The sequence below is a fragment of the Propithecus coquereli genome, unplaced genomic scaffold (genome assembly GCF_000956105.1).
Source record: "Propithecus coquereli isolate 6110/MARCELLA unplaced genomic scaffold, Pcoq_1.0 Scaffold30, whole genome shotgun sequence".
Taxonomy (NCBI): domain Eukaryota; kingdom Metazoa; phylum Chordata; class Mammalia; order Primates; family Indriidae; genus Propithecus; species Propithecus coquereli.
Genome location: NW_012148619.1, coordinates 9,104,443 through 9,131,264, shown reverse-complemented (window position 1 = coordinate 9,131,264; position 26,822 = coordinate 9,104,443). Strand labels below are relative to the sequence as shown.

Sequence of the window (26,822 nt, the reverse complement as noted above, 5' to 3'; positions counted from 1 at the left end):
ATAGTACCTACCTTTGTATCTGCTAAGGCATTGATGACATTCCCAAGAGCTAAAAGTGATCTATTAATATTTGTCCCTTCTACAAACCGGGTCCCCTTAGCACTGGTACTACTGGCACGTTCAGACCCTGCCAGGTCAATGAGTGACATCTTGGCAATACGGACATTTTGATTAATGCTTGCTGTTTTGTCCTGTTGTCTCAAATAAATCTTTTTGAAATTACAGAATAGGAAAAAAAAAAAAGATAAGATTTAGCATAATTAAAAGGGAAACACACATCTTATTTTTGAGAGCAAAAAATCAAAATTATTTTCATTGTAAAAGCCAACTGAATAAGGTATAATATGACTGATACTTAAGAGTACTGGAAGTAATCACTAAAGTGGAGAAAAATATAAAAATAAAAAGACTTCCTATATGTGTACCAGAGAAAAAAATAACTCTTGACCTAATAGAAAGTGAAAATAACAGCCATTTGTATTCTGGTACTCCTTGACCTAGAACATGGAATTATCAGAGGTGATAATGGGGGGCACATGTCCTATAGAAACACTATTCCTAAGAGAAAACCAAAGGTAGTGGTCAGAATGCTTTGCATGTCTCCAGAAATTGTCCCCAAAGGAAGGCTGGATTTGAATCTTGACCCCCACTGAAGAGTAAATTTATTCTAATCCCCAAAACTGTTGTATGTCTTTATAATTAAAAAAATATTGTATATAAAAAGGGTAGTACTGGGATACATCACTTAACAACAAGACTATCTTCTGAAAAATGTGTCCTTAGGCGATTTTGTCATTGTGCAAACATCATAAATCTAGCACAGAAGAAAAGGATGCAGTCCCGGGATTCAGTAAACAGAATGGATTAGGCTGCTGCCAGTGTTATATGGCTTATCATTTTACTGTAAACTTTTTGTATAAGTAGAGGAGTACACTGTAAAGTAATGATAAAAGGTATAGTATATACATAACCTATAACATAGTTGTGTATTATCAACTATTATGTACTATACATAATTGTATGTGTTATACTTTCATATGATTGGCAGTACAGGTTTGTTTACACCAGCATCTCCACATGTCAGTAATGCAGTGCACCGTGACATTACAACTACGATGTCACTAGGCAATGGGAATGTTCGAGCTCCATTATAGTCCTACGAAACCACAGATGTATATAACTGAAATGTTGTTATGTGCCAGATGACTGTACAGTAAAGTATATTTGACATTTCCAACTGCCTAGTAAAGCATAATTTATTCAAATAATTTAAGCTACTTTGTAGCAGTTACATGGCAAACTTAAAAGAGATGAAAGTAAGCTATTACTCCATTATAAACCTTTTTATTCAATTTTCTTATAAAGCAGAGTCTAAGACATTTCAGGGAAATCTCAGTGTCACAGATAAACATTACACTCAATACAATTGATAAATGAAGAGTCAGTGGTAAGAATAGAAAAGATTAATGAAAGTTTTCTTAACTGGAGACTATCTGAATGGCTTGATTACCTCTGATATGAATTCTTTCAACTATAACAATTTCTTTCTTATATGATGAATTTCACATAGCATATATCAAATTAAGTTTATATTACCATTTGGATATTAACGAGACTAGAACTGTAAGAAATAATAGCTAATAGCCTATGCTTTAGCTCTTTCTGGAACTGTACTCCTAAAAATACTGTGTCAATTGTAACATACTTCCTTAAAGAATACAACTACTTATATGGTCCCTATGGAGAAATACTTTAAAAAGTAAATTGTATTTTCTCAAATTATTAGTTCTATAAATCTAGACCTATGGAGAGAAATCTTACTCAGAATATAAGATTAACTATTGGAAAAATTAAATATTTTCACCAAACAAAATAAAAAAACTTCTATCATTACCACTTTACCATCTTGGCAATTTGTATTTTTGATTTACAACATCTCTATTTTAAATATTCTTGGTGATAGAATCTTTTCAAAACTGCAAAGTAAAGGAAGTACTGAGAAGTCTATAGATGAAGAAATTTTTTTTTCATGGATGAAAATTATTTAGTCATAATTTGGCTTTGTTTATTTTAAATTTAATTTTAAGAGTGATAATCCAGTGGCCTGCTACCTGAAAAACAGCATGAGAACGAGAAGATGCAGCATTCATATCAGTGGGATGTTGTGTTCTGTTTTTGTTTCCATTATCCAATAACTGTAAAATTTCTTCTGAGGATTTGGGCTAGAGAAGTTTAAACAGAAGAAAAATATACAAATTAGCAATCTATCTTTAAATTTTTCAATAAAATTTCAACAAATGAGAAGACATTTTAAAGGTAAAAGAAAATGCATGAAAGTGTTTTGTATAAATTCAATCCTATTAAATATTGATTGTGCATATCATCTGCTTGGTACTATGGTGTTAGAGGAGAAATAAAGGATAAAATCTAGCCTTTAAAGAGAAAAAATATACATGTATTAAGCAGAATAACACATCACATTAAATACTGAAGAAGATTTTTGAAAGAAGAGTTCACTCAATTATTTCTAAAGAAAACAAAATAAGACTGAAGATATAATCTGACCATTTAAATTCTGCACTTCATTAGGATTTTTTCCCCCCTCAAACAGGGTGAAAAATAAGAAATTAGGTGTTTAAAATGGTTAAATAATCACACTTGCTATTCTAAGGAAAAAGACATCTATAAACATACCTGGTGTAAAGTCAGTCCCTGAACGACCACCCCTTTTTGGGCATCTTCCCGGACAGCAAGTGGCCCTGATTTTACTAAGAGGTCACGAATCTGTTCATTATATACCTTAAAATAAAAAATAAAACAAAACAAAACAAAACAAAACTGCTTTACTATCAATGTAAAAACTATAGTGCTTACATCACTACTGATTACACATTACTGATTACACTACTCATTACACATTGCTGATTTAAGGATACTAGAATTTTATCTTAAAGACACGCAGCAGTTCATTTTCATTCATCTCACCCTTTCTATCTCATGTTGCCATTAATTTTCTGCCATTCCACAATATATGAGTTTGATTACCTAGATTTGAAATTGAAACTTAAAGTTGGAGTCATTTTATCCTTACCCCATAATTTCTAACTTGATGACTACGGTGAAACAGATAAGTAAGATGGCTGAATTGCCTTTTCTTATTTCCTGGAAATATATGGAACACATGGCCTTGGGAAATTCTGGTGTAGTGAAATGCAGGGTTGTATGGAGATGACATGGTTCTTACTGGAGAAGATATTTATTATTTAATTATGTCCAAATAATCCAAACTTTTTAAATTTTAGAGAATAAATGTTGAGGAAAACCCATATTCAAGGATAGATGGTATTTGTTTCATTTATCTTTCAATTACATTGTTTGACATATAATTATTAATAATAAATTTCAAAAGCAGACTCCTCCTCATTTGAATGATGAGGTAATTAAGGCCTTAAGAGGTTAAATGATTTGTCTGTGCTCACAAAATAGTAGAATAGAAATTGGAGCCTTGGCAGCTTCAGTCTGCTGCATTATATTGAGTACACATTTGCAATTTTATATATCTGGTTTTTAAAAAGTAATTTCTATAAGTAACACATATTTCTATGTACTACTATTGCCCTGATTTTATGAATTTATTAAAGGTACAAAGTTTACTACTTGCCAATCGAATGACAATTACAACTATTACTGATAAGATTTAGGAAAAAACATGTAAGATTAAGTCTTTAAAAAATTATTTTGTATTATTTCCTTCCATGTTCTAATAGCCTGTAGTGATAATTCATTGTTGGGACAATTCTCTACAATAAATAACCATTTTATTAAAATGTAATAAACTCAAAGTAGTGAAATGATAATATGAAGAGTTTTTTTAGATTTTCTTTTCTTTTTTTTTTTCTTGAGACAGGGTCTTGCTCTGTTGCCGGGGCTAGAGTACAGCGGTGTCATCATAGCTCATTGCAACCTCCAACTCCTGGGCTCAAGTGATCCTCCCGCCTCAGCCTCCCAGTAGATCTTATTTTCTGATGAGTAGCAGTCACTTTTCTGTTGCTTACCCTTATCCACTTCAATTATACCAAAGAAACAATTAGAATGACTGCTCTCAAGCTGGTCTATGCATGAGACTCACCTGGGAACTTTAAAAATTACATATGCCTCGGCCATGCCCCACGCCTCTTAAATTAAAATATCCAAGGGATGAGGTCTAGGCGTGTCTAGTTTTAAAAAGTTCCATAGGCAATTCTGGTGCACAACCTCAGTGGAAAGCCATATTAGACACTGCCTTATCATTAATAACGTGAAAGAAGATTAAAAGAAAAAAATCAATAAAAATTATGAAAATAACCAAACTTTGAAATTCTCCCCAGTTATAAAAGGATCTAAGGAAAAAATAATGAATGCTGCCACCTTCTTTTCCTAACTGAGTTCAGAACAATTCTTTTCAATATGTAACTACAGAAAATGAGTTTTACTTCTCTTTTATCTCTAAGTCCTAATGAGGCAATTTTTAGCAACGTATATGATTTTAATCAATCTTTGAAAGAAACTCTCTCGGTAGGGACCAAACTACAAGATGTTTATAAGAGAGAAATTTTATGACACCAGAAATGAATAGGCAGTGAAATCAGGGTTTTAGGTTTCTGCACTGGTTTCTGAAACATTACCTGAATGCAAAGTTAGAGTGCCTGCCACTTACTGACCATTTGTGGAATGCTAGCTATTATTAACAGAGTAGGATGCCTCAAAGAATGATGGGGTAAGTCAAAAGGACTCCAGAGGCAGAATGAAGGTGCCAAATCTTGAGCAATTTAAACATACAAAAAATGATTACAGAAAGGGATTATAATCTATTCAATAAAGTAGAAATGTATGAGTCCATGCTGACATAATAAAGGAAAGGGAAAGTTCTTCCTTATAGCAGAAAGTCAGTGAATAAATGTAGGTGAAATGATAGAATCCAAAAATCATCATCATCTACCATCATAATGCCTGATTCGGGCATGAATCATTAGTGGATGCTAATACTAATTAGATGAGAGTTTGAGGAGTACATATTGTCTTCCCATAAGGTATTTACCAATTATAAAATGTGTAACAGGCCGGGCGCAGTGGCTCATGCCTGTAATCCTAGCTCTCTGGGAGGCCGAGGCGGGCTGATTGTTTGAGCTCAGGAGTTTGAAACCAGCCTGAGCAAGAGTGAGACCCTGTCTCTACTAAAAATAGAAAGAAATTAATTGGACAACTAAAAATATATAGAAAAAATTAGCTGGGCATAGTGGCGCATGTCTGTAGTCCCAGCTACTCAGGAGGCTGAGGCAGGAGGATCGCTTGAGCCCAGGAGTTTGAGGTTGCTGTGAGCTAGGATGACGCCACGGCACTCTAGCCCGGGCAACACAGTGAGACTCTGTCTCAAAACAAAAAAAAAAAAAAAAAAAAAAAAGTGGAGACTCGCAGACACCAGCATAATAAAACTGATCAATGTTTAACATTGCCAGTAGTGGGGCAAACCAACAGCGTAAGTTTCTTGACATGATGTTGTAAGAATTCAACATCACTTCTGTGGTGTCCCTGACAGGGCATAACCTGAATCTAATCATGACAAACTCAAACTGAGAATTTTTTGACAATGTCATGAGATACAAAGAAACACACAAAAAATTGCAGATTAAGAAGACTCAAGAGATACGACAACTGAGTGTAATTCATGATCTTAGATTTTCTTTTTCAACAAAGGGCATCAATGGAATAATTAGCAAAATTTCATTAAGGTCTGTAGATTAGATAATAATGTTGTATAATTGCTAATTTCCTCATTTTGATAACTATCCAGTGGTTATTTAGGAAAATTTCCTATTTTTACAAGTCTGCAACTTAGCTCTGAAAAAGGATGTACACACATACAGAGAAAGAAAGCAAATGTAGTAAAATGTTAAGATCTGAGGGAAGGGTATCTGGAAGTTTTTTGTACTATTTTTGTAATTTCTCTATAAGTTTGAAATTATGCCAAAATAAAAAACTTAACAGAAAAATTATAAGATGCGTAACAAATAGTCAAGACCAGAAATTTTAACAATTTTATATATTTGTGAGAAAATTCCTGTAAAATAAAATAATTTGAACAACCCATGTAACTTAAAGATTTCTCAAAACTACTGATTAATCTAAAGAATGCTATTGCCAACTTACCTCCAGATAAGAAACTGCCGTACTACATACTTTCTCTTCTTTAACCTCATCCATGCATTTGTAAAGGTCTAACATTGTTAGGTACATCACTCCAGGTTCAGTAGCTGATCCTAGCATTGTGTGGGTCTTCCCAGCTCCAGTGGCACCATAGGCGAGTACTGAGTTTTTAGGAAAAGGGATCAAAGTTCGTTGTTATGACGTATTACACTACTATATCCACTCTCTGGTGGATAGTTCCATCTAGATATCCTAAACAGTACCTTTAAACCCAACAAATCAAAAATAAATTCATAGTCTTATCTTCAAAATCTGGGAATTTTAGCACAAATCTACTCTTACTTCTATATTCTCTGTTCTGATTAATGGCACCATTGTCCTCCACCCCAACTCTAACACTTGCTACCTTTCTTCCACAGCAATCTTATAAATTTTAATTGATCAGTTATTAGTCTTCCTTCCTCTTAGTCTCAATCTTCTTTAATCTATCCCTTGGTTTGTACAGACTTATTTTTATGAAAAAGAATTATGAATATGTTAAATCTTAACTGTTCCACAATTTTACATGAGAAAGTTAAAATTTCCCACCTTGGAATATTATAAAGCACTCTAAGAGACAGTGCCTACTTAACTCTCCAGTCAATTTTTTCCTTGCTCTGATTTAGGTATACCTAGATATAGATTATTCGATATTCTCAGCATTCACTGTTCCTTTTCTACTCTACTGCCTTTGTCCCGGAGAGTCCCTCTACTTAACCCAGCAGGAAAACTTCTACCTGTTTCTAAATACTCAGCACAAATGTCACTTCTCTGTGCCTTCCCTGATGGTCCCAGGCAGAAACATCCAATCCGTCATTTCAGACCCAAGTACATGCTGCACATCCACTTCCCTCTATCCTAGCATGTATCATACTGTATTACCAACTGTGAGCTCCACCAAAGCAGAGGCCATGTATCCTTAGCAACCAGAAAATCATCTGGCACAAAGCAGGTACTCAATACAAATTTTCTGAATGAATGAATCCCAGCTAGATACCATTCATAAAATTCCTTTTAAAATTTTTGTTTTAGGCAAATTACTTTGTTTGCAAGATTCTATCCAGTACAATACAAAAGTCATGCGTTTATTCAAATGTATAAAAAACCCACTCTCTGAATTACATATGGCAAACACCCAATATAATATTCATTTAAGGCAATAAGCCCTAATACTTATACTGGTTGATAATATTTTTATAAATTAAATCTCCCTGCTAAGCTAGATGTTAACAAACTACAAAAATACTTTTCAGTAGAATGAATTTAACTGATGTATGTTTTTCTTTCTTCTATTTTATGTAAGCTGGTATATCAAGAAGCCATAAAACAGCTGGAAAAGAATATAAAGTAAAACCACAAAGGAACCAAAGATTCAATAGTAGTTTGGTGGATAGTCTTTTCTTTTTGTAGTCAAGAAAAATTTGAAAAATCTCTAGAAACAACGTGAAGTTTCATGAACAAGGAAAAGACTATCTGCTTAAAAATGGGAATCACAACAGTCCTAATCAATAAACCACATTCCATTTTAACTTGACCAAGAGGTTATGTATTCTGTGATAAAATTGAATGAGTCAGGGTAAGACAGTGAAACATGTTATAGTGGTGAAGTATCTTTGGGAAAATGTCATAGATACCGATAATTACAAAAATGTTAATAATGGTGCTCAGTGCCTTGTAAGCATTGAATGAACTGGCCATTTCGGGTATCTCTTTTTCTACGAAATCAACGTGGCCTTTTTGAAAGGCAAATTATTATAAACTCTCCAAAGCAGGAGAGATGCTTCTTGGACTGAAGATGGACTAAACAGGACAAGATAATGAATTAACATGGCATGTTAAAATTTTTATTTCAATGTATCATAAAGAAAAATGGTACTGCAAATAAATTGCCAAGTGTTCAGAAACGTCTGACTATTCCCTAGGGATATATAACTGTATATGTAAACAGTGGGAAAATTTATGAATATAAATTATGAGAAATCTAGTATCAATTGAAATAAGCATGTGGTATAATAAAATGGGAAATGGAAAGGATTGATTGTCCATAGAGGTCATAGTAAGACCCCAGAAGAGAAAGGTTCACAAATGACATGTAAGTTATATAAGATGACAAAATTTCTTTTTTTAAAAAAAATTTAAATTTCTTATTATTTTTTGTAGAGATGGGGGTCTCGCTATGGTACTCAGGGTGGTCTCGAACTCCTGGCCTAAAAGGATCCTCACACCTCGGCCTCCCAGAGTGCTAGCATTACATATAGGTATGAGCCACTGTACCCGGCCAAAATTCTTCAGAATTTTTAGCATACAATCACCTTAAATTTGTTTATACTTATAAGGAAGAGCCAAGTAGATGCCCCTCCTAATGTAAAATGGAAATCAGATGGAGAAATTAAATCCCAAATTGAAACAATTACCTGTGCAATTATATCCATTCAAAAAACTACGAAGAATTGGCTTAGTAGTGTGTTCAAAAACTTCCAACTGAGTTGAAGTTTCATCAAAAACAGCATCAAATACAAATTTCAGATCTTTATTTTGTCTCTTCATAATATTTCGATTTGCAATTTTCTTGCCACGGAAAAAACTGTCTTCTTCTTGTTTGGGATCAAAAACCAGGATATGGTTATCCACAACATTAACTACTTTATGGAATCCAGCAGCCTTTTCTTTTGTGTTTTCAGGACGTACACGAACAACTACTTTCATGTGGTGACACAGTTCTTCCTCAGCGACAGACATTGTTGATTATATGATTCCTGTGTGTGTGTATATATATATATATATATGTGCTTGAATATTTCCCTGAAATTAAAAGGGAAAATAAAGTTTTAATATTAGCTTTTGTGTGTATATAACTGGCATGTAGTATTCATTCAAAAATAGTGTTAATTCTGTTCTAATCACCTGATAAATGTTATTGGGGAAAAATATATGTATGTGTAATATATATGTGCACACACCCATATATATACATACACATAGCTATATATGCACTTAAATACCCTAAAACAAAAAAATTAAATGGCACACACAATCCATGATAAAAGTTTTATAATACCTGTAACATTAGCAAGACCCTGCATTTCAGCTTAAACACAAATACGATAGCTAAACCATATATAATCATAGCTATGCTACCCAAAAACCCAGCTTTGATTTTTACAAGAGCTCCAGCACTATTTTAGCCTGGGTCATAGGAATGGACAGGAAAGGATCTCTCAGAATCATATCAAGGTAATGATGGGAGAAGCCTTGACTTGTGAAGTATTTTTAGTAAAGTGATCTTGGCTGCAAGCCTTTGGCAATGGAAAGTGATACATCCAGGCTGGTCTACCTGTATCTCAGAGACCCATAGGGTTAAAAATAGTTCCATGGATGCATCAACGAGCTAGCTCAGATCTGAAGGTGACAGAGATGGCATGTACTCCTTAGTGTATACAAAGATCCTAGTCTCTGAATATAGATCCTAATTTCTGCTTTCTAATGATATTCAACATTTAAGTAATCCATGATAGGTTTAGAAATTACGGTCTGACTTTATGATGGCCTCATATGAAAACAGGAAAAGTAAACAAAATAACAAAGATAAATAATTGGCAAGTGTCAACTATTCAGAAAATAATCTAGAATCTAAAAGACAAAAAAACAAAACCAAAAACAAACGTAAAAAACACCTCGAAAACAAAAACAAAACAAACATTAGAGTAAGGACTTCAAGGAGGTGATGGAATTAGTATGATCCAGCAATCCCATTTCTGGGTATATATCTAAAGAAATTAAAATCAGTATGTTGAAGAGATGTCTGCAGTCTCAAGTTCACTGCAGCATTATTCTCACTAGCCAAGATATGGAAACAATTTGAGTGCCCATTAGCAGATTAATAGATTATATACATACAATGGAATACTATTCAGTTTCAAGTATGAAATTCTGCCATTTATGACGACATGGGTGAATCTAGAGGATATTATGCTAAGTGAAATAAGCCAGGCACAGAAAGATAAATATCACATGATCTCATTTATATGTGGAATCTAAAATTTGAACTCATAAAAGAAGAGAGCAGAATGGCGGTTACCAGAGGTTGGGGCAGGTACGGTAGGTGAAAAAGGGGACATGTTGGTCAAAGGGTACAAAGTTTTAGTTAGACAGGAGGAAGAGTTCTGGTGATTTATTGCACAACAAGGTAACTATAGTTAATAATAATCTATTGTATATTTCAAAATTGCTAAGAGTAGATTTTAAATGTTCTCACCACAAAGAAATGATAAATATGTGAGGTGATGGATATGTTAATTAGCCTTATTTGCTCATTTCACAATGGATACATGTATCGAAACATTACATTCTACCCCATAAATACATTTGTCATTTAAAAATTAAAAGAAGAAAAATCTATACCAAAACAGCATTTGAATAAGGACTTGAAGGAGGTGAGAGAGTTATTCAGGCAGATATTGGGGGAAGGACTTTCTGAGAGAGAGAAAAGCTGGTGGAAAGATCCTAGGGCAGTGCTTGGTGTGTTAGCTGGAATGGAATGAGCAAAGGGGAAAGTAGTAAGATATGAGATGAGAAATGTCGGCCATTAAAAGAACTTTTACTTGTACTCTGAGTAAGATAAAGAACACTGGAAGGTTTTGAGCACAAGAGTGACATAGCTGATCATTCTCACAGCTGTGTAGATAATATACTATAGGGAATAGAGACTAGCCCATTCCAGTAATACAGACAAGAGATGATGGTGTCTGCTCAGAATGGGGCAGTGACAACAGAGGTGGTGTGTGGTCAGATTCTGGACATATTCTGAAGGTGAAGCTTACTGAATTTCCTGACAAGTAGATGTGGATTATGACAGAAAGACAGGATTCAAGGATAACTCCAAGGTTTTTAGCTTGGAAGAATGGAGCAGTCATCAACTGACATGGAAATAACTGAGGGTGGAGCAGCCTGCGGGTTGGTGGGAGATCAGGAGTTCAGTTTTGGTCATCTTAAGTCTCAGAGTTTTAACAGACGTCCAGGTGGAAATGTCAAAACAGTTGGAAGACAAGGTTAAGAAAGTAAAGGTTGTCTTCAGAGTCTTAATGCAGTTTTAAGCTTTTAAAAGTTAAATCTGCATTAAGACTTTGGGGAAATCTTAAATCAAGGAGGAGACAGGGATCAATTACGTTAAAAATTCTGCTAATCGGTCAGGTACTTAATGAGAATTAACCATGGGATTTAGCAACATGGAAGCTAATGAGAAAAGTAATTTTTGGGGAATGGTAAGGCCAAAAACCCGAATGGGAGAAGATTCAGAGACATGGAATAAAGGAAGTACTACTGCAGGCCGGGCGCGGTGGCTCATGACTGTAATCCTAGCACTCTGGGAGGCCGAGGCGGGCGGATCGTTTGAGCTCAGGAGTTCGAGACCAGCCTGAGCAAGAACGAGACCCCGTCTCTACTAAAAATAGAAAGAAATTAATTGGACAACTAAAAATATATAGAAAAAATTAGCCGGGCATAGTGGCGCATGCCTGTAGTCCCAGCTACTCGGGACGCTGAGGCAGAAGGATTGCTTGAGCCCAGGAGTTTGAGGTTGTGTGAGCTAGGATGACGCCACGGCACTCTAGCCCGGGCAACACAGTGAGACTGTCTCAAAAAAAAAAAAAAGTACTACTCCAAAAGGGAGCAGAGAAATGGTCTAAGTGGAGGGGGAAAAGGGGTCAAAAGATGTATTTTTTTTAATGGGAGAAATAACAGCAATATTAAAGCTAAAATGTGTCACAAAACCATACACTTTTGGATAGAATTCAAACAAGGCCAAAGCAATCTAAAAGCAGCAGATACTGGACGCAGCTTTGCCTTTTTAGGACTCTGTCTTTACCCAAAAATAGAACTCTGAAAAGGAAGGGATGGTCATTTGGATTCCAAAAGTCTGGTCCCATGTGAATTACTACTCTTCTCATTCTTCATCCTTGAGCTTCTGTCTAGCCAAGTTTCACAAAGAGCCTTTACCATCTCACTTCCATGACCTTGGACAAGTTACTTAACTTCACTGAATCTGAGGTTTCTGTTTGTATAAAAGAGACAGTAAGACCTCATAGGATTGTTGTGAAGGCTTAAAGAAGTAACAAGTACTAAGTGTAGTATTAAGGTATTTGATAAATGTCAATTCTCTTTCCTATCTGCCCCCACTCCTGCCTCTTCTTCCAAAGTAACTAGTCCATCCTTGTGTGTTTCCCAATGGGCTTATTATGACTGGCACTTTGGGTAGGACAATTCTTCCTTGTTTAGAACTGCCCCATGTATTAGAGGATGTTCAGCATTTCTGTCCCCTGCCTATTAAAGGATAGCAGTATCCCACATTCCTTGTGATACCTAAAACTACCCTCCACACACTTTTCTAACATTCAACAATGCTTTGAAATATTCAACAATGCTCTGACTTTAAGAGATATACTTGTTAATATACTTGTCAAAAAAATGATAAATATACATGAATGAAATAGTTAAAAAATAAACATAAAATACCATGTCATTATTTCAAAATAGACTTTAGAATCTCAAGGTTGGAAGGTATCTCGCATCAATTAATCAATTAATTAAGTTAACTATTAGATGTTAAAGCCAGACAGCTTAGGTTAAAATCCCAGCTCTATTGCTTAACTGGCTGTGATAGTAGGCAAGTTATTTAACTTTCTTGTGGCTCAGTTTCCTCACCTGGAAAGTGAGACTAATAATAGTACCTACCTCATAGGGCTATAAGGATTAAGTAAGGATAAAACACTTACCACAAGGCTAGGCTCAGAGTATGAACTAAAGTGTTTGCTATTATTATTATTTACAGTGTAGTGAGGGAAACATATTAATAAAATATTGATACAAACATGTCAAGGTATAGCTGTGACAAGTGTTATAGGGAATAAGTTAACAGTGCTATATGAGACTGTAATGGGGGATTAACATAGTTAGAAGGCTTTCTAGAAGAAGTGACTAGAGCTGAGAATTGAAGAATAGACAGTTATTAACCAAGTAAAAGTATTAAGGAAGGATAGGAAGGAGAACTAGTTATGCATTTAGTAAATATTTACTGAGGGCCTTCTATGTGCTGGCATTTTTCTGAGCCCTGGGATAGAAAGGATCAGGAGTGTGTGTGGAGACTCCTATTTTAGATGGAGCAGAAAAACTTCTCTGGTGGGGTGACTTTTTAAAGAGACTAAAGTGAGGGAGCAAGCCTCTGGAGCATGAGCATTCCAGGTAGCAAGTCCAAAAGCCTGTGATGGGAAAGAGCTTGTGTGGAGTACACAGGCTAACTGGCTGCATGGTCAATTTGCTTAAATCTCTTGTTTCTTTTAACTGGTTAGTTTTAGATGAATGGATGTAATTTTATCTACGGCATCTAAAGAAATGTTCAAGGGAAGCTTTGCTCCCTTCTGCAGCAGCTGGAGAGAACAGAGGGGAAGGGAAGAGGTTGCACGAAAAGATAAAAACTAGATAAGAATGAGGCCAGGTATAGAAGATCTTTAATGCAAGACTGTAGAGTTTAGATTTATTTTGAGGTTATTTGAGAATTATTGAAGGCATTTTAGAAGGCAATAGACCTTATTCAAGTAACATTTCAGGGAGAAATTCTGACAATTACCTAAAGGAACTGAAGAAGTATAATGTCAAACATAACATTGTTTTACAACTTGTTACAGATTTTAACAAAGACATTGATCTTAATTTTTAAAGTAACCTGTATTTCTCTACTTTTCAAAAGCAAATAAGTGAATATTATTTCTTAATAAAAATGTCCAAGGTCAACAGAATCATCAAAATGTAAAAATTAGTCTATGTTCTGACAACTGCAGGGATTACTGTGATTGTTCCTACTTAATACATGCCCTCTTTCTTTTCTAACACGGCTGACTAAAAGAGTTGATTCTGAATATGGCACACAGCAAATTCCTTGACCATCTTTAATATGAAGCAGCAAAAGAAAAACCTAAATATTGTTATCTGTATAATAACATGTTGATTCACAAATTCTTCTCAGACAACTGTTCAGAAGACAGTTTTACAGCCTCTGATCAATTTTGTCATATCTGCTCCTAAGTGGTATTTGTTCAATAGAATCAAAAGATCAAATTGGTTGGATTTCATTGGTGAGACAACAATATCATACTTTCAACACCATTGTTCATTATAATACAGGTTGAGCATCCCAAATCCAAAAATCTGAAATCCAAAATGTTCCAAAATCCAAAACTTTTTGAGCACCAACATGACACTCAAAGGAAATGCCCATTGGAGCATTTCAGATTTCAGATTTTTCATTTAGGGATGCTCAACTGGTAACTATAATACCAATACTCCCAAATCCCCCAAAATCTGAAATCCAAAAAACTTACGGTCTCGAGTATTTTGGATACGGGACAGTAAATCTGTAGAAGAGTATTTGTGTAGTCCAAGAGAGAGAAAGATACAAAAGAAAAAATAATGAAGGGAAGAGTTAGACTACATTATACTTAAGGTCCTTTTCTAGGTCCAAAATTTTATGATTATTGTGTACGATCAGAAAGACTACAAGAAAGTGATAAGAAATGACAGCTAATGGGACTGCCTATTTTTACTTTTATCTCTAGTCTCTTGTAGAGAGACTGGTATATATTAAGTTCTCAAACATATGAACAAATAAGTTAATAAGCTATAAAAACTACTCATAGAGTCCAAAAAGCAATTTACCCATTTAAAGTAGAGGCAAACAAAATGTATTTCCCTAAGAGAAACAACATATTATAGTAGAGTACAATGATTGACACTAACAGACAATCTCAGTGAGGACCCTGAGGTATCAAAAAATGTTAAATAATGTTCCCAATTTCTTATTTACAAAATTAGAGAAATGGGAAGATCATGTTTTATTTTCATCATAGAGTGTGGTTAAGATACTTTATTACTTACTTAACGAGGCTAATATTCGATTTCTGGGAGAATCATTTATGTAGAATAGCTCATTCCTCTGCAATACTGAATGAAGAAGTATTGAAACTTAATTCTCTTCAATAGTTGCATGGTAATATAAACCAAGTTGAACAGACAAATCTTTAACTCATAACATATGTAGCTATTGCTCATTCTAGATAAAGCCACTTCATATAGTTTTTTCCCAAAGAATCTATCAAAATAGTGCCATCTTGTCTTTGCCTCTCCAATCCCTTACTCGGGTTATTTTTCTTAGAATTTAGCATTAATTAGAAAATATATATTATCTTATTTTTTTTTTTTTTGCCCTGGACCCAGAAAATATATATTATTTGGTTACATTTTTATTGCTTGTTTTCTTTCTACAATGTAAGTGCTGGGAGAGCATGGACTCTGATTATGAATTCCTTGTGGTTGTCAGATATCACACAGTAGCCATTCTCAGCAAATACGCTTTAAAAATGCTTGGATTAGGTTGATATGGTGATAACTAACCAGTAATAATGTACAACGATGATTATTATTTGAGTATACTTTCTGTGCCAGGCATTATGGTAAACATTTAACATTCATCATCTCATTCAATTTTTATAATAATCACATAAGATACAGGTTCTATTATTGTCTCCATTTTACAAAAGTGGGAAGTTAGTCTTAAAATAAGTATTTTTTCCAAGATGAAATAGCTAGCAAGTAGGAAGCCAAATGTGGATCCAGGTCCAAAGCCAAAGTCCAAACTGGGCTCTAATGGAACTGGATGAGAAGGCTGCCAAACAGTGGTACAGAAGTAGTTACGGTTGTGAATTACTTCTTAAATACAACCTCATATCTGAATTAGATTCAACAAACATTTTTTAGGATGACTGATGGTCGATATTATCATTTATAGTCTCTAATTAATTTAAACCTCTCTTTGGAATAACCTTAGTCTTAAAGCCATTGCTTCCACTAACTTATAAGCATCAGGGAAGAATGAAAAGTTCAAATGGAGGGAATGGCACCACTGACAGCTGAGCTATTTTTTCCTCCAAGTTTTCATACAGTCAAGAGCATAAAAGTAATTTTATTGTGTCCTAATTGAGTCGGGATATATATCTAGTGGGAGAAGATGCACTTTCAAAGTGAAAATTTTGTGAATGTGTAAATACTCTTCAATAACATAAGAGGAAATTAATTACTACTGTTAATGGCAGATAATCTTTGTTTACTGAAATAGTCCTTAGAAAGTAATACAAGCGTGATAACAAGCATTTACCTAGTCTTTGGACCTCATATTCTCCAGCACAAAAGTTCACAAAAAACCTCCCAAAACCCAAGGGAGGGGGCTGGATGTGGTGAAATGACACTAACAATGACCTGTAGAGTGCTTAACATTCTACCCAATCCATAGTGACCTTAAACTGTATATTACACACAAAAAAATTGGCCAGTTCTGGTCAAATAATCCCTTCTCATACAGTAAACAGCAGTCAGCATTGGCCTCTCTGTAACTAAGCAGCTAATGAGCTCCTAAAAAAAGTCTTGCAGAAGCCAAGAACAGGCTGTAGAAGGGATGATATTCAGCGTTTCCAGTTTCTTTCATTTGTAGAGCACTTTGCCAAGTAGTATCTCTTCCGCACCTCACCTAATTCTCAGCAATCCCGTTAGGAAATCAAGGAAGGTCTTGTCTTGCTTGATGCTGTAACCGGGGCTCCGGGCGGGTTCCCCATTGACCAAAGTAAGCCTAACAGTAGAGCCTCACCGGACAAAAACTTTATGTATTGATGAACGAAAGCTCTTCATCTGATAGATAAGCCCAGAGGTACGCTCACTTGTGCATCTGAAATAAAACATTCCGAAATTGGAGTCCTGAACAAAGTTCCCACTGCAATGTGCCGGACAGTTACAGTCCTGTGCCAAAGTCTGGGAAAGGGGCCAAGATACCCTTTAACACTTCCGACTTCCTCTAAGAATTTAAGGCAGTAGATCCCTGCCCTTCCAGCTGAGCAGTCGGGAGCTAAGCTCAGGCAGAGCTGTGCCCTTAGCGGGTTCTCGAATCCCTCCTTTCTTTCACTTTCTCCCCAGGGACGCGGACCACCCCAACTCAACGCATCTGTGTTTGTCAACAAGCCCGCCTGGTCCTCCAGACCTGAACAGCAGGACCTTCCGTTTCCAAAGAGACAGGTCATCAAAAAGAGCGTCCCAGAGACCAGGGGTTTATTTTCGCGTGACTCTCACTCACCTCTGGCCCAGGAGAGGTTACCGGGACCACTTCACTTCAATGTCCGCCTCCAGGCTCTTCAAAATCAACCACTACATTCAAACCCAAGCCAGTTTCCTCAGTACCTCGTTTCATTGGCTGTCGCGCTCGTGTCGTCATCACGTCGGACGGTGCCACGGCGCGCTGCGGCTTGGCGCCAAGAGCCTCAGCCGCGCGGCGCAGTGGAAGCAACCTTGTCTGGGCGTCGCCGTGGCAACGCGCGCGGCCGTTTCCGGAGGCGGTGGCCGAGGTGGGCGGGGTTAGGACGGAGCTTCAGGTGGGGTGCAGCCACCTGGGATGGTCATGCGGCCTCCAGGCTGGCAGGTGCAGAGCCCGGTCCACGGGTTTTGGGTGTGAGTGAGGCTGTTGCAGGCTGGGTTTGGCCTATGCTCTCTGCTAGGGGGCAGAGGCGGAGCCTGTTGGATGTGGATTAATGGATTCTGGGTGTTTTATTTTCTACTTTTCTCTGAGTAGTGAGACCTCCGAGGAAGTTGTAGGGACTTGTTTCTTCCAGCCATATTTACTTGGGCTGAACTGTGAGATCTCTTTATCTGAATTAATTGGAAGTCCAGGTCTTTTGGTTTGAGGGCCCAGGCCTACTCCCGTTAGTGCTGACTGTAAAACTGTTTGGTGTTTAGCTGCTTTTTAGATTCTCTAATAATGGCATTACCTAATAAATTCATTTAAAGATTTTGGCCTAGTTTGTTATTGGATGAGTGTTTTTTTGTTTTTTTTCTTAAGTCCCAGGTTGTGAATATTATTTCCAAATGTACACTTTAAAAAGAGAGAAAATACCTGGAACAAATGGGAAATATGTTTGCTAAAACAACTCATCTTTCTTCCTTTTTTTTTTTTTTTTGGAAACAGGGTCTTGCTCTGTCACCTAGGGCTAGAGTGCAGTGCCATCATCATAGCTCACTGCAACCTCAAACTCCTGGGCTCAAATGATCTTCCTGCCTTAGCCTCCCCAGTAGCTAGGACTATAGGCTCACACCACCGGCGCAGCTGATTTTTCTATTTTCTTTTTGTTCAGACATGTTCTCATTCAGGCTGGTCTCAAACTGCTGGCCTCAAATGATCCTCCTGCCTTGGCCTCCCAAAGTGCTGGGATTACAGGCATGAGCCACCACTCAGCCTCATCTTTACTTGGCAGGATATTTTTAATAGTATGTTCTGAATTTCATTGTTGTTCTTTATATTACTATTAATATTATTGTATCCTTTCACTCAGTAATTATTGATTGTAAATTTTAGAGACACACTGTACACAATAGAGTCAAAATCCCTGCCCTCTTGGAATTTATATTCTGGTAATTCGAGATCATTTTATAAATAGGATGGCACAAAACCAATACAGAATATTAAAAAAGAAACAATGTATGGAAAACCCCCATATTATGGACATGTCTTTCCTAGTGAAGAAAATTGGGAGTATTGTATATTGTGTATTATGCATGTTATAGTTTTTAAACACTAGTTAGAGCATCAATAAAGCAACTACTTATTTCTGGCTGTATTACATGAAACTTAGTTAATAAAATGGTTATTTGTTTGGTGCTGGGCTTGGTAATAAAATAGAGAAGACATTTTATTTCAAATATGTACTTGTATATAGTTATTAATGTTTACTTTTGATGTCCCAGACATTTTATTTATGACTTTACATATGTTATCTCATTTAATTCTCAAAACAGCCCATGAAATGTAGGTACTGTTATCTTCATTTTACTGAGAGAAAACTGAAGTTTTCAGAAAATCCCTAATGGAAAATATTTGTCTTGAACTGTATAAACAGGCCAATTCAGAATTGAGTTGTCTATGAAATACTTTCTAGATTAACGTAGTCTGAAAATACGCATATCTTGCCAATTTCTTGTAAAATTGCATTGATCATTGGTCAATAAGTAAATAGAAGTGTTTTAAATTTTGTGTTTTTTAAAACACCCACATTGTATAAGGCTTATCAGTCTCAGATGTTTCCACACCTAATCCAAGTACTTTTCTTTTAATTTCAAATTTGGCATTACACTTGCCATTTGGCAGTGTTCAGATGATGAGGCCTGTATTCTTAAGGAATTGTACATTTGGTGAAAGCAGAGATATTTGAAATTACGATCAATGCTATTACTGTGCCAGCTGGCTACTGTAGTTTGTCAAGATATTAAGGAAGTACAACAGACAGGCTAAGAGAATGGTGTATTTTGTAACGAAATGAAGAAAAAAAGAATCAAAACTTTCTAAACATATAGAGCTAAGGAGACAGAAATTCCCACCTCTTGTTAGAAATTGGAGACTAACTATGTCGCGTTAGTAGAACAAATTTAATTTACGTTCATAGTAAACTAAAGAGAGAACGATAAATGGAAAGTTGGATTTAAAGTTGCCTCACACATTTTTTAAAAAAAGGAAAGTGAATTTATTTTTTTATTTTGTATTATTTTACTTTTTTGTGTTTTTTTAAATTTATCTCTTTTTGGAAAAGTGAATTTAAACATGGCACTGGTGAAGTCTTATTTATTTCCCCCAGGAACGTCGTTTGGAGACTCCAGCACCAGCAAGACCCTTTGGTAGCGGGGGCTGGAAGCAGCGGAACTAAAGGCAAGCGGTCCTCGGTTGCTGGGGCGGATGTGGGTTCAATCTGTCCGTCCTTGCAAGTTTTCCCCAGGGCTGGGGAAATTCAGGTCTTCCAGCACCATAGTTTTCGTCGCTGGCCCAAGTTAGAGGCCAACTGAGAAATCGTCGTGCCTCAGGTGAGGAGAAGGTGACCGAGTCCCGGGAGCTCTTTTGGAAAACACCACGCCTTTGGGGGTACTCCCAGGGGTCGCCGGAATTCGCCCGAGTCTAAGGAAGTACACGATCCTGCTCCCGCTCTCTCTCCACAACACGCCTTCAAGCTGGGTTTAGAAGTTTTTAAATAGTTTTCCCTCGTCAGAGTGTAATTCTTAGGCAAAAGGGTGTATTTTTCCTTTTTCTTAGAACCTCTTTCACTTTCTCTGAATTCGGGTGCCAGTCTCCATCCAGGTTGTGTTTTCCTTCTTAAGAATTATGTTTTGAAAGAGAATTTTCCATGCAAGGAAAAACTGCATTGATGCTAATTGCTAGGACCCTTGAGGAAGTAGTCTTCATAGGCGTCACTCACCTTTATGTTCCTACAATTTAAAGATTAATCTGGGCAATTTTGTGGTCTCAACAGCTTAAACTGAATTTTGCTGGTAAAGTTAAATGACTTACCTAGGACACTGTGTACTCAGTTTTTCTGACTCCCGGCTTCCTTCCTATGACCAGAGGAAATTTAAACAATCTTAAATCATTTAGGGTAGCTGGCTCCAAAAAACTACAGGAGGGCTCTGGGTTGTATCGTAGGAGATTGGGCTGCAGAGAAGGAGGAGGAAACTCCCTTTAGAGCTTGTCCCCTTCCATTTTGGGGGAAGTATTCCAGGAAACCCCCACGAAAAAAATGAATTATTTGTGGCCCTTTCTCCATGTTGACCCCAATTAGTAGCCAATTAGTTCATAATAAAATCTTCAGTCCTTATACCCTGACCATAGTTGAATAAATCCATAGAAATTAAGTGCGGAAAAAAAAAATTAAATGCTATTGACAGAGTTCTTTCTATCTGTTCTACTTTTCCCCGTGTGGTTCTCATTCCTATATTGGAATCGATGCTGCTTTTTTTTTTTAATTATCAAAATATGGAGATATAATGTAGGTTGTTTAAATATTTCATATTTAGGCCTACACATTTTATGTCCTCTATTGGATACCCTACAGCATACTGCTATTTCTAAGTAGAGCAGGGCCAAGCCAGAGGATCTGGGTTCCTGAAAAAAAAATTTAACTTAGGAGATGTTTCAAAAGTAACATTGAATTACATGGGTGCATTAAATAGTTCCAGTGGACTATGTTTATTGTGTGGGTATTAAGACTTCAGGGTATGGGGATAGACTGCTTGTGTTACAATTCTAGTTTTATGACTCTCTCTAGCTGTGTGACCTTTGGCAAATTACTTCTCTGTTTTCCTCATCTGTAAAATGGGAATAATAATACCTACCTCCAAAAGTTGTGGTAAGGATTGAATGAATTAGTACATGTAGTGTGCTTAGAATAGTAGTACTAAATGTAAGCTATTATTTTGAAAAACTTTAGAAACACAAAGTTGGAGGGTAGTTTTCTTTGTATAAGGTCTCTGGAAACTTAAGGCATAATTAAATAATCTGGCTAATTTTTACTGCTGAACATCTACAAATTTACTTCTCATTTCTTCTCCTTTTTTTTTGGCCACATTTTTCCTGTGTCACATTTGACACATAATTCTATGGAGTATGTTTTTGGTAAAGTTAGTATGTTATCCTCAAGGTAACATTTTGTGAATGTTATATTTATATATCATGTATTTATATTTCTTTCTGTTTTTGTCATTACATCTGATCAACTTTTCAATGTTACTGTTCACTTTTTATTGCAAAAGAAAGGAAAGACGTATTTAAGTGGGATTTATGTTTTTTGAAATATTTTGAGAATGTGGTTTTTGGTGAGGTCAGTAAGATAGGTGAAATTTTCTAGTGAGTATTGATAAAAATGTTAATTTTGTGGAGTCTGGAATTAATCTATCTATTCATTTTTTTCCAAAAAACACTTATTAAGCACCTAGTGTGCATCTGATTTTGTGGACAGAAGTGTGGGTCTTATTCTTAAATAAGTCATAATCTGTGAGGAAATTATAGTGATAACTGGGTATTTACTGTGGTAGTATCAAAAATGTTGCTTTGAAACCAACTGGCCAAAAAGCATAATGTTTTAAAAAGGTTTTTTGTTAATATATTTGCATAAATACTTTTTTCTTTGCATTTTAAAGAGTTACAACTTGCAGAAAAAATGTAATAATTATGAGAAATTCAAGGAGTGAATCTATTATTTACTTGATTGTTTTTTGGGCACAGGGGACAGGCAGTTAAAACAAAGATGGATATGAAATGCCAAAGTATGCTCAGTTGAGTGTTTATAAAGTTATAGTTTAAGTTAATATATACTCCACTGTTGCAGGTTGTGGTGAGATGATCTTGCCAATATCTGTGATAAACCTGCAATTTTCACAGACTGATCATCTCCATTTCTTTTTGGATGTACACACATAGTCTTCTTCCAGAGATAGTCTCTCACACAAAGTAAAATTGAAGATGAGAATTTAGCATTATGAGAAAAACAGAAGAGCTTGAAATAAAAGACCATCTGAACCTAAAAGAGAATAATAACTTATAATCTCTTCAGTCTTCCAGATAGCTTTTCGAATAAAGTTTTAACTCCTTGAACCCACTCTTTAGACCTAATTAAAATTCAAAAAAATGTATTTTAGAAAAATGCTGACTGAATCATCAATTTTTATATCCCTGATGGTTAAAACGTTAGTGGTCTTACAGCTTATCAGGTGACATTTAAAATTTATATTTATATTTAAATTATGTTGCTGGGTTCTCTTAGGTTCCTTGCTTTGTGTAAGGAGTTTAGTCACCTTCACTTTTTTAAGATGTTTAGATACTAGAGGCTTAACATTCTTTTTTGGTGTGTGAAATATTTCATATAAATTTGCTTTCCCCGAAGTATTACAATCTTCTTTTAAAAAAATCCAACAATCACCATATTTAAAATTTTTTTTCTAGATTTGTTGACCTACAGAATGCTTCGATACCCACATTTTTATAGAATATATAAAGAATTTCTTTCATGCTGGTTTGAATCTGGCATACTTAAATTAGGTGTCTGGCCAAAAAACACCCATACTACAGCAGGAAGATATAATGAATGTGAAGCCCAGAAGCAAACAGATCAAACTGGAGCTCAGAAGTTACACAACTCTCCAGATAGAGATTGTGAAGCTATGGCTAAATTACATATTCCAGTAATGGTGGATGAAGTTGTTCGATGTTTGGCACCACAAAAAGGGCAGGTGAGTTGCTTAGTTTTTTATTTTTTAGCATTCTATTTGTTGAGATATAATTCACCTATCATAATATTCACCATTTTAAAATGTACAACTCAGTGGCCTTTCATTTATAGATGGTTGCCGACTTATGATGGTTTGACTCACAGTTTTTTAACTTTACAATGGTGCAAAAGCAATATACATTCAGAAGAAACCATACTTTGAGTACCCACACAACCGATCTGTTTTTCACTTTAAGTACAGTATTCAGTAATTACATGAGATAGTCCATACATCATTATAAAATAGGCTTTGTGTTGGATGATGTTGCCCAACTGTAGGGTAATGTAAGTGTTTTGAGCACTTTTACGGTAGGCAAGGCTAACTTATGTTTGTTAGGTTAGGTGTATTAAATGCATTTTTGACTTATGATATTTTCAACTTATGATGGGTTTATCGTGATATAACCCCACAGTAAGTTGAGGAGCAGCTATATTCATGAGGTTGTACAGCCATCACCTACCTAATTCAGGAACGTTTTTACCACCCCAGTAGGAGACTCCATACCCATTAATGTTCATTCTCTATTGACTTTCTTCCCACAGCCCCTGAAAACCACTATTCTACTTTTTGTCTCTATGGATTTGCCTAATCTGTGCATAACATATAAATGGATTTATATAATATGTGGCCTTATGTATCTGCTTTCTTTTGCTCAGCATGTTTTCAGAGTTCATCCATGTTGTAGCATGTTTTTATACTTTGTTCCTTTTAATGCTGAATCATTCCATTGTATGGTTATGCCACATTTTGTTTATCCATTTGTCAATAGATGCACATTTATGTTATTTCTACTTTGTGGCTATTATGAATAATGCTGCTACGAACATTTGCATACAAGTTTTTGTATGGATATATGTTTTCAATTCTCTTGGGTATATATTTAGGAGTAGAATTGCTCTATGCTTTACTTTTTGAGGATCTCATAAATTGTTTCCCAATGTTGATTAGTTTTGTCAAATAACAGTTTTAAAAGAAAACGAACATTATACTGGCTGAGTGATTACAGTATGAAAACTGAATTCCACTCAAACCTGTATTCCTAGCACTCTGGGAGGCTGAGGTGGGGGGACTACTTGAGGTCAGGAGTTCAAGACTGGCCTGAGCAAGAGCGAGACCCCCATCTCTACTAAAAATAGAGAAAATTAGCCAGATCTGGTGGCATGCCTCTATTTTCCCAGCTACTTGGGAAGCTGAAGCCGGAGGATCACTTGAGCCCAGAGTTTGATTTTGCGGCTAGCTGTTATGACGCCACTGCACTCTAGCCAGGGTGACAGAGCAAGACGCTGTCTCAAAACAAAACAACAACAAAAAAACCTAAGAAAACTGAATTGCAACATAGCTTCTTGAATTTTATTTTATAATCTTTTCAGGAATGACCGGAGACAAAGACATGGGTCTGAATTCTGAATTCCTGTTCCCTGTTTTCTTTGTCTTAGTTTTCAACTACCTTGCTGTATTAGGGTTCTCCAGAGAAAACCAACAGGTTGTGTAGGTAAAACATACACACACACACACACACACACACACACACACACAGAGTTGACCCTTGAACAACTTGGGGCTAGGGGCCTTGAACCCCATAAAGTAGAAAATCCATGTGTAAGTTTTTACTTTCCAGAACCTTTATTACTAATAGCCTACTATTGACCAGAAGCCTTGTTGATAACATAAATACTTATTTTGTATGATGTATGTATTTTATACTGTATTCTTACAATAAAGTAAGCTAGAGAAAATAAAATGGTAAGAAAATCAAAAGGAAGAGAAAATACATTTACTATTTATTAAGTGGAAGTAGATCATCATAAAGGTCTTCATCTTCGTCATCTTAACATTGAGTAGGCTGAGGAGGAGGAGGAATAGGAGGGATTGGCCTTACTGTCTTGGGTGGCGGAGGCAAAAGAAAATCTGCATGTAAGTGGGCCCACACAGTTCAAACCCGTGTGTGTGCGTGTGTGTGTGTGTGTGTGTGTGCGTGTGTGTGTGTGTGTATGGAGGGAGAGAGAGAGAGAATGACAGATTTTAAGGAATTAGCTCATGATATTGTGGAGCACTGGTAATTCCAAAATCTGCAGGGTGGCTAGCAGGCTGGAGGCCCAGGAAAGAATTGTATTGTGTGTCTAAATGCAGTTTGCTGGCCTAATTCCTTGTTTGAGCAGAGGGTCAGTCTTTGTTTTATTAAGGCCTTCCACTAGATGGATAAGGCCCACCCTCATGATCCATATGGAGAGTAGTTGCTTTACTTAGAGTCCACCAAGTTTAATGTTAATCTTATCTAAAACACCTTCACAGAAACAGCTAGAATACTGTTTGGCCAACTATTTGGACATTGTGGCCTAGCCAAGTTGACACATGAAATTAACTGTCACACCTACCTTATAGTATTGCTGGCAGGATTAAATAAGATCTTAAATTATAAAATGCTTTAAAATCTCTATAGATATAACAATAATATTAGGTGATATAATACTCAAAATGAAAAAGCTGGAAACTTTCCGATAAGTATATTCACAAAAGAAAAAATCTTTATTGTAGTAAATTTTCTTCAAATGTCTGTTTATAATTTAATGCTGATACTTAGTGTACTGACTTCAGAAATGTGATCTCTTATTCTAGAAGCTACTCTACCTAAATCAATTATTTTCATTTTAAAAGTCACACTTTCTTTTTCTAGCATATAGGAGACACTCATACACTGCTGGTGGGACTGCAAACTAGTGCAAATTCTGTGGAAAGTGATATGGAGATACCTTAAAGAGATACAAGTAGATCTACCATTTGATCCAGCAATCCCATTACTGGGCATCTACTCAAAAGAACAAAAGACATTCTGTAAAAAAGACACCTGCACTCGAATGTTTATAGTGGCACAATTCACAATTGCAATGATGAGAGCATATAGCTTAGTGGTTAAGAGGAAAGATTCTGGAACTGGACTTCTTAGGTTCAGATCTCTTGTGTAGGAAGTGTGTGCATGTGCGTGCACACACAGCCATAGCTCCTCGCTTTTTTTTTTTCCCCTGAGATTTTTTTCAAGTTGGATCCAGGCAGTTTTCATGAACAAAGTTCTAAGGAATATGCATAAAGTATATCAGAATGGCTGGATGTTGCTTATACAGAAGCCATGGGTGATATGACATGAGATGCTTCATAACAATACTATTTACCCTCTCCTCAGGCATATATGTAACAAATTAAACCCAGCATTCCTAATTGAGTTTATGTTTATAAAGCATCTATATCAATGCTGTCACATAATAGGGACTCCAAAATATGCATGAAAATGTAAATTAAAAAATTAATTTGGGTAAAAGTTCTTGTTGAATACAACTTCATCAAAGTGAAATTCTCTTGGTTTTCTTTAAAGCTTCAAAATGCAGGGATAGCAATTACAACCCATACCTGAGCGTGAGTTTTTTAAAAAGAATATT

The 26,822-nt window shown here is 35.9% G+C and overlaps 2 protein-coding genes across 2 annotated transcripts in view; one reads left to right on the top strand and one right to left on the bottom strand.

Annotated features, from left to right (window-relative positions):
• Nucleotides 1–8,961, bottom strand: part of KIF18A (kinesin family member 18A) — an 88,201-nt gene extending 79,240 nt beyond the window's left edge. The window contains exons 1-5 of the mRNA XM_012649551.1: nt 8,637–8,961; nt 6,187–6,344; nt 2,695–2,799; nt 2,112–2,222; nt 12–209 (exon numbers count right to left, since the gene is read on the bottom strand). Of these exons, the coding sequence (XP_012505005.1) occupies nt 12–209; nt 2,112–2,222; nt 2,695–2,799; nt 6,187–6,344; nt 8,637–8,961 (897 nt within the window). The remainder of the gene's footprint in view (nt 1–11; nt 210–2,111; nt 2,223–2,694; nt 2,800–6,186; nt 6,345–8,636) is intronic.
• An 11,132-nt stretch (nt 8,962–20,093) lies between these two features.
• Nucleotides 20,094–26,822, top strand: part of METTL15 (methyltransferase like 15) — a 237,224-nt gene continuing 230,495 nt past the window's right edge. The window contains exons 1-2 of the mRNA XM_012649594.1: nt 20,094–20,157; nt 23,066–23,352. Of these exons, the coding sequence (XP_012505048.1) occupies nt 23,083–23,352 (270 nt within the window). The 5' untranslated portion in view covers nt 20,094–20,157; nt 23,066–23,082. The remainder of the gene's footprint in view (nt 20,158–23,065; nt 23,353–26,822) is intronic.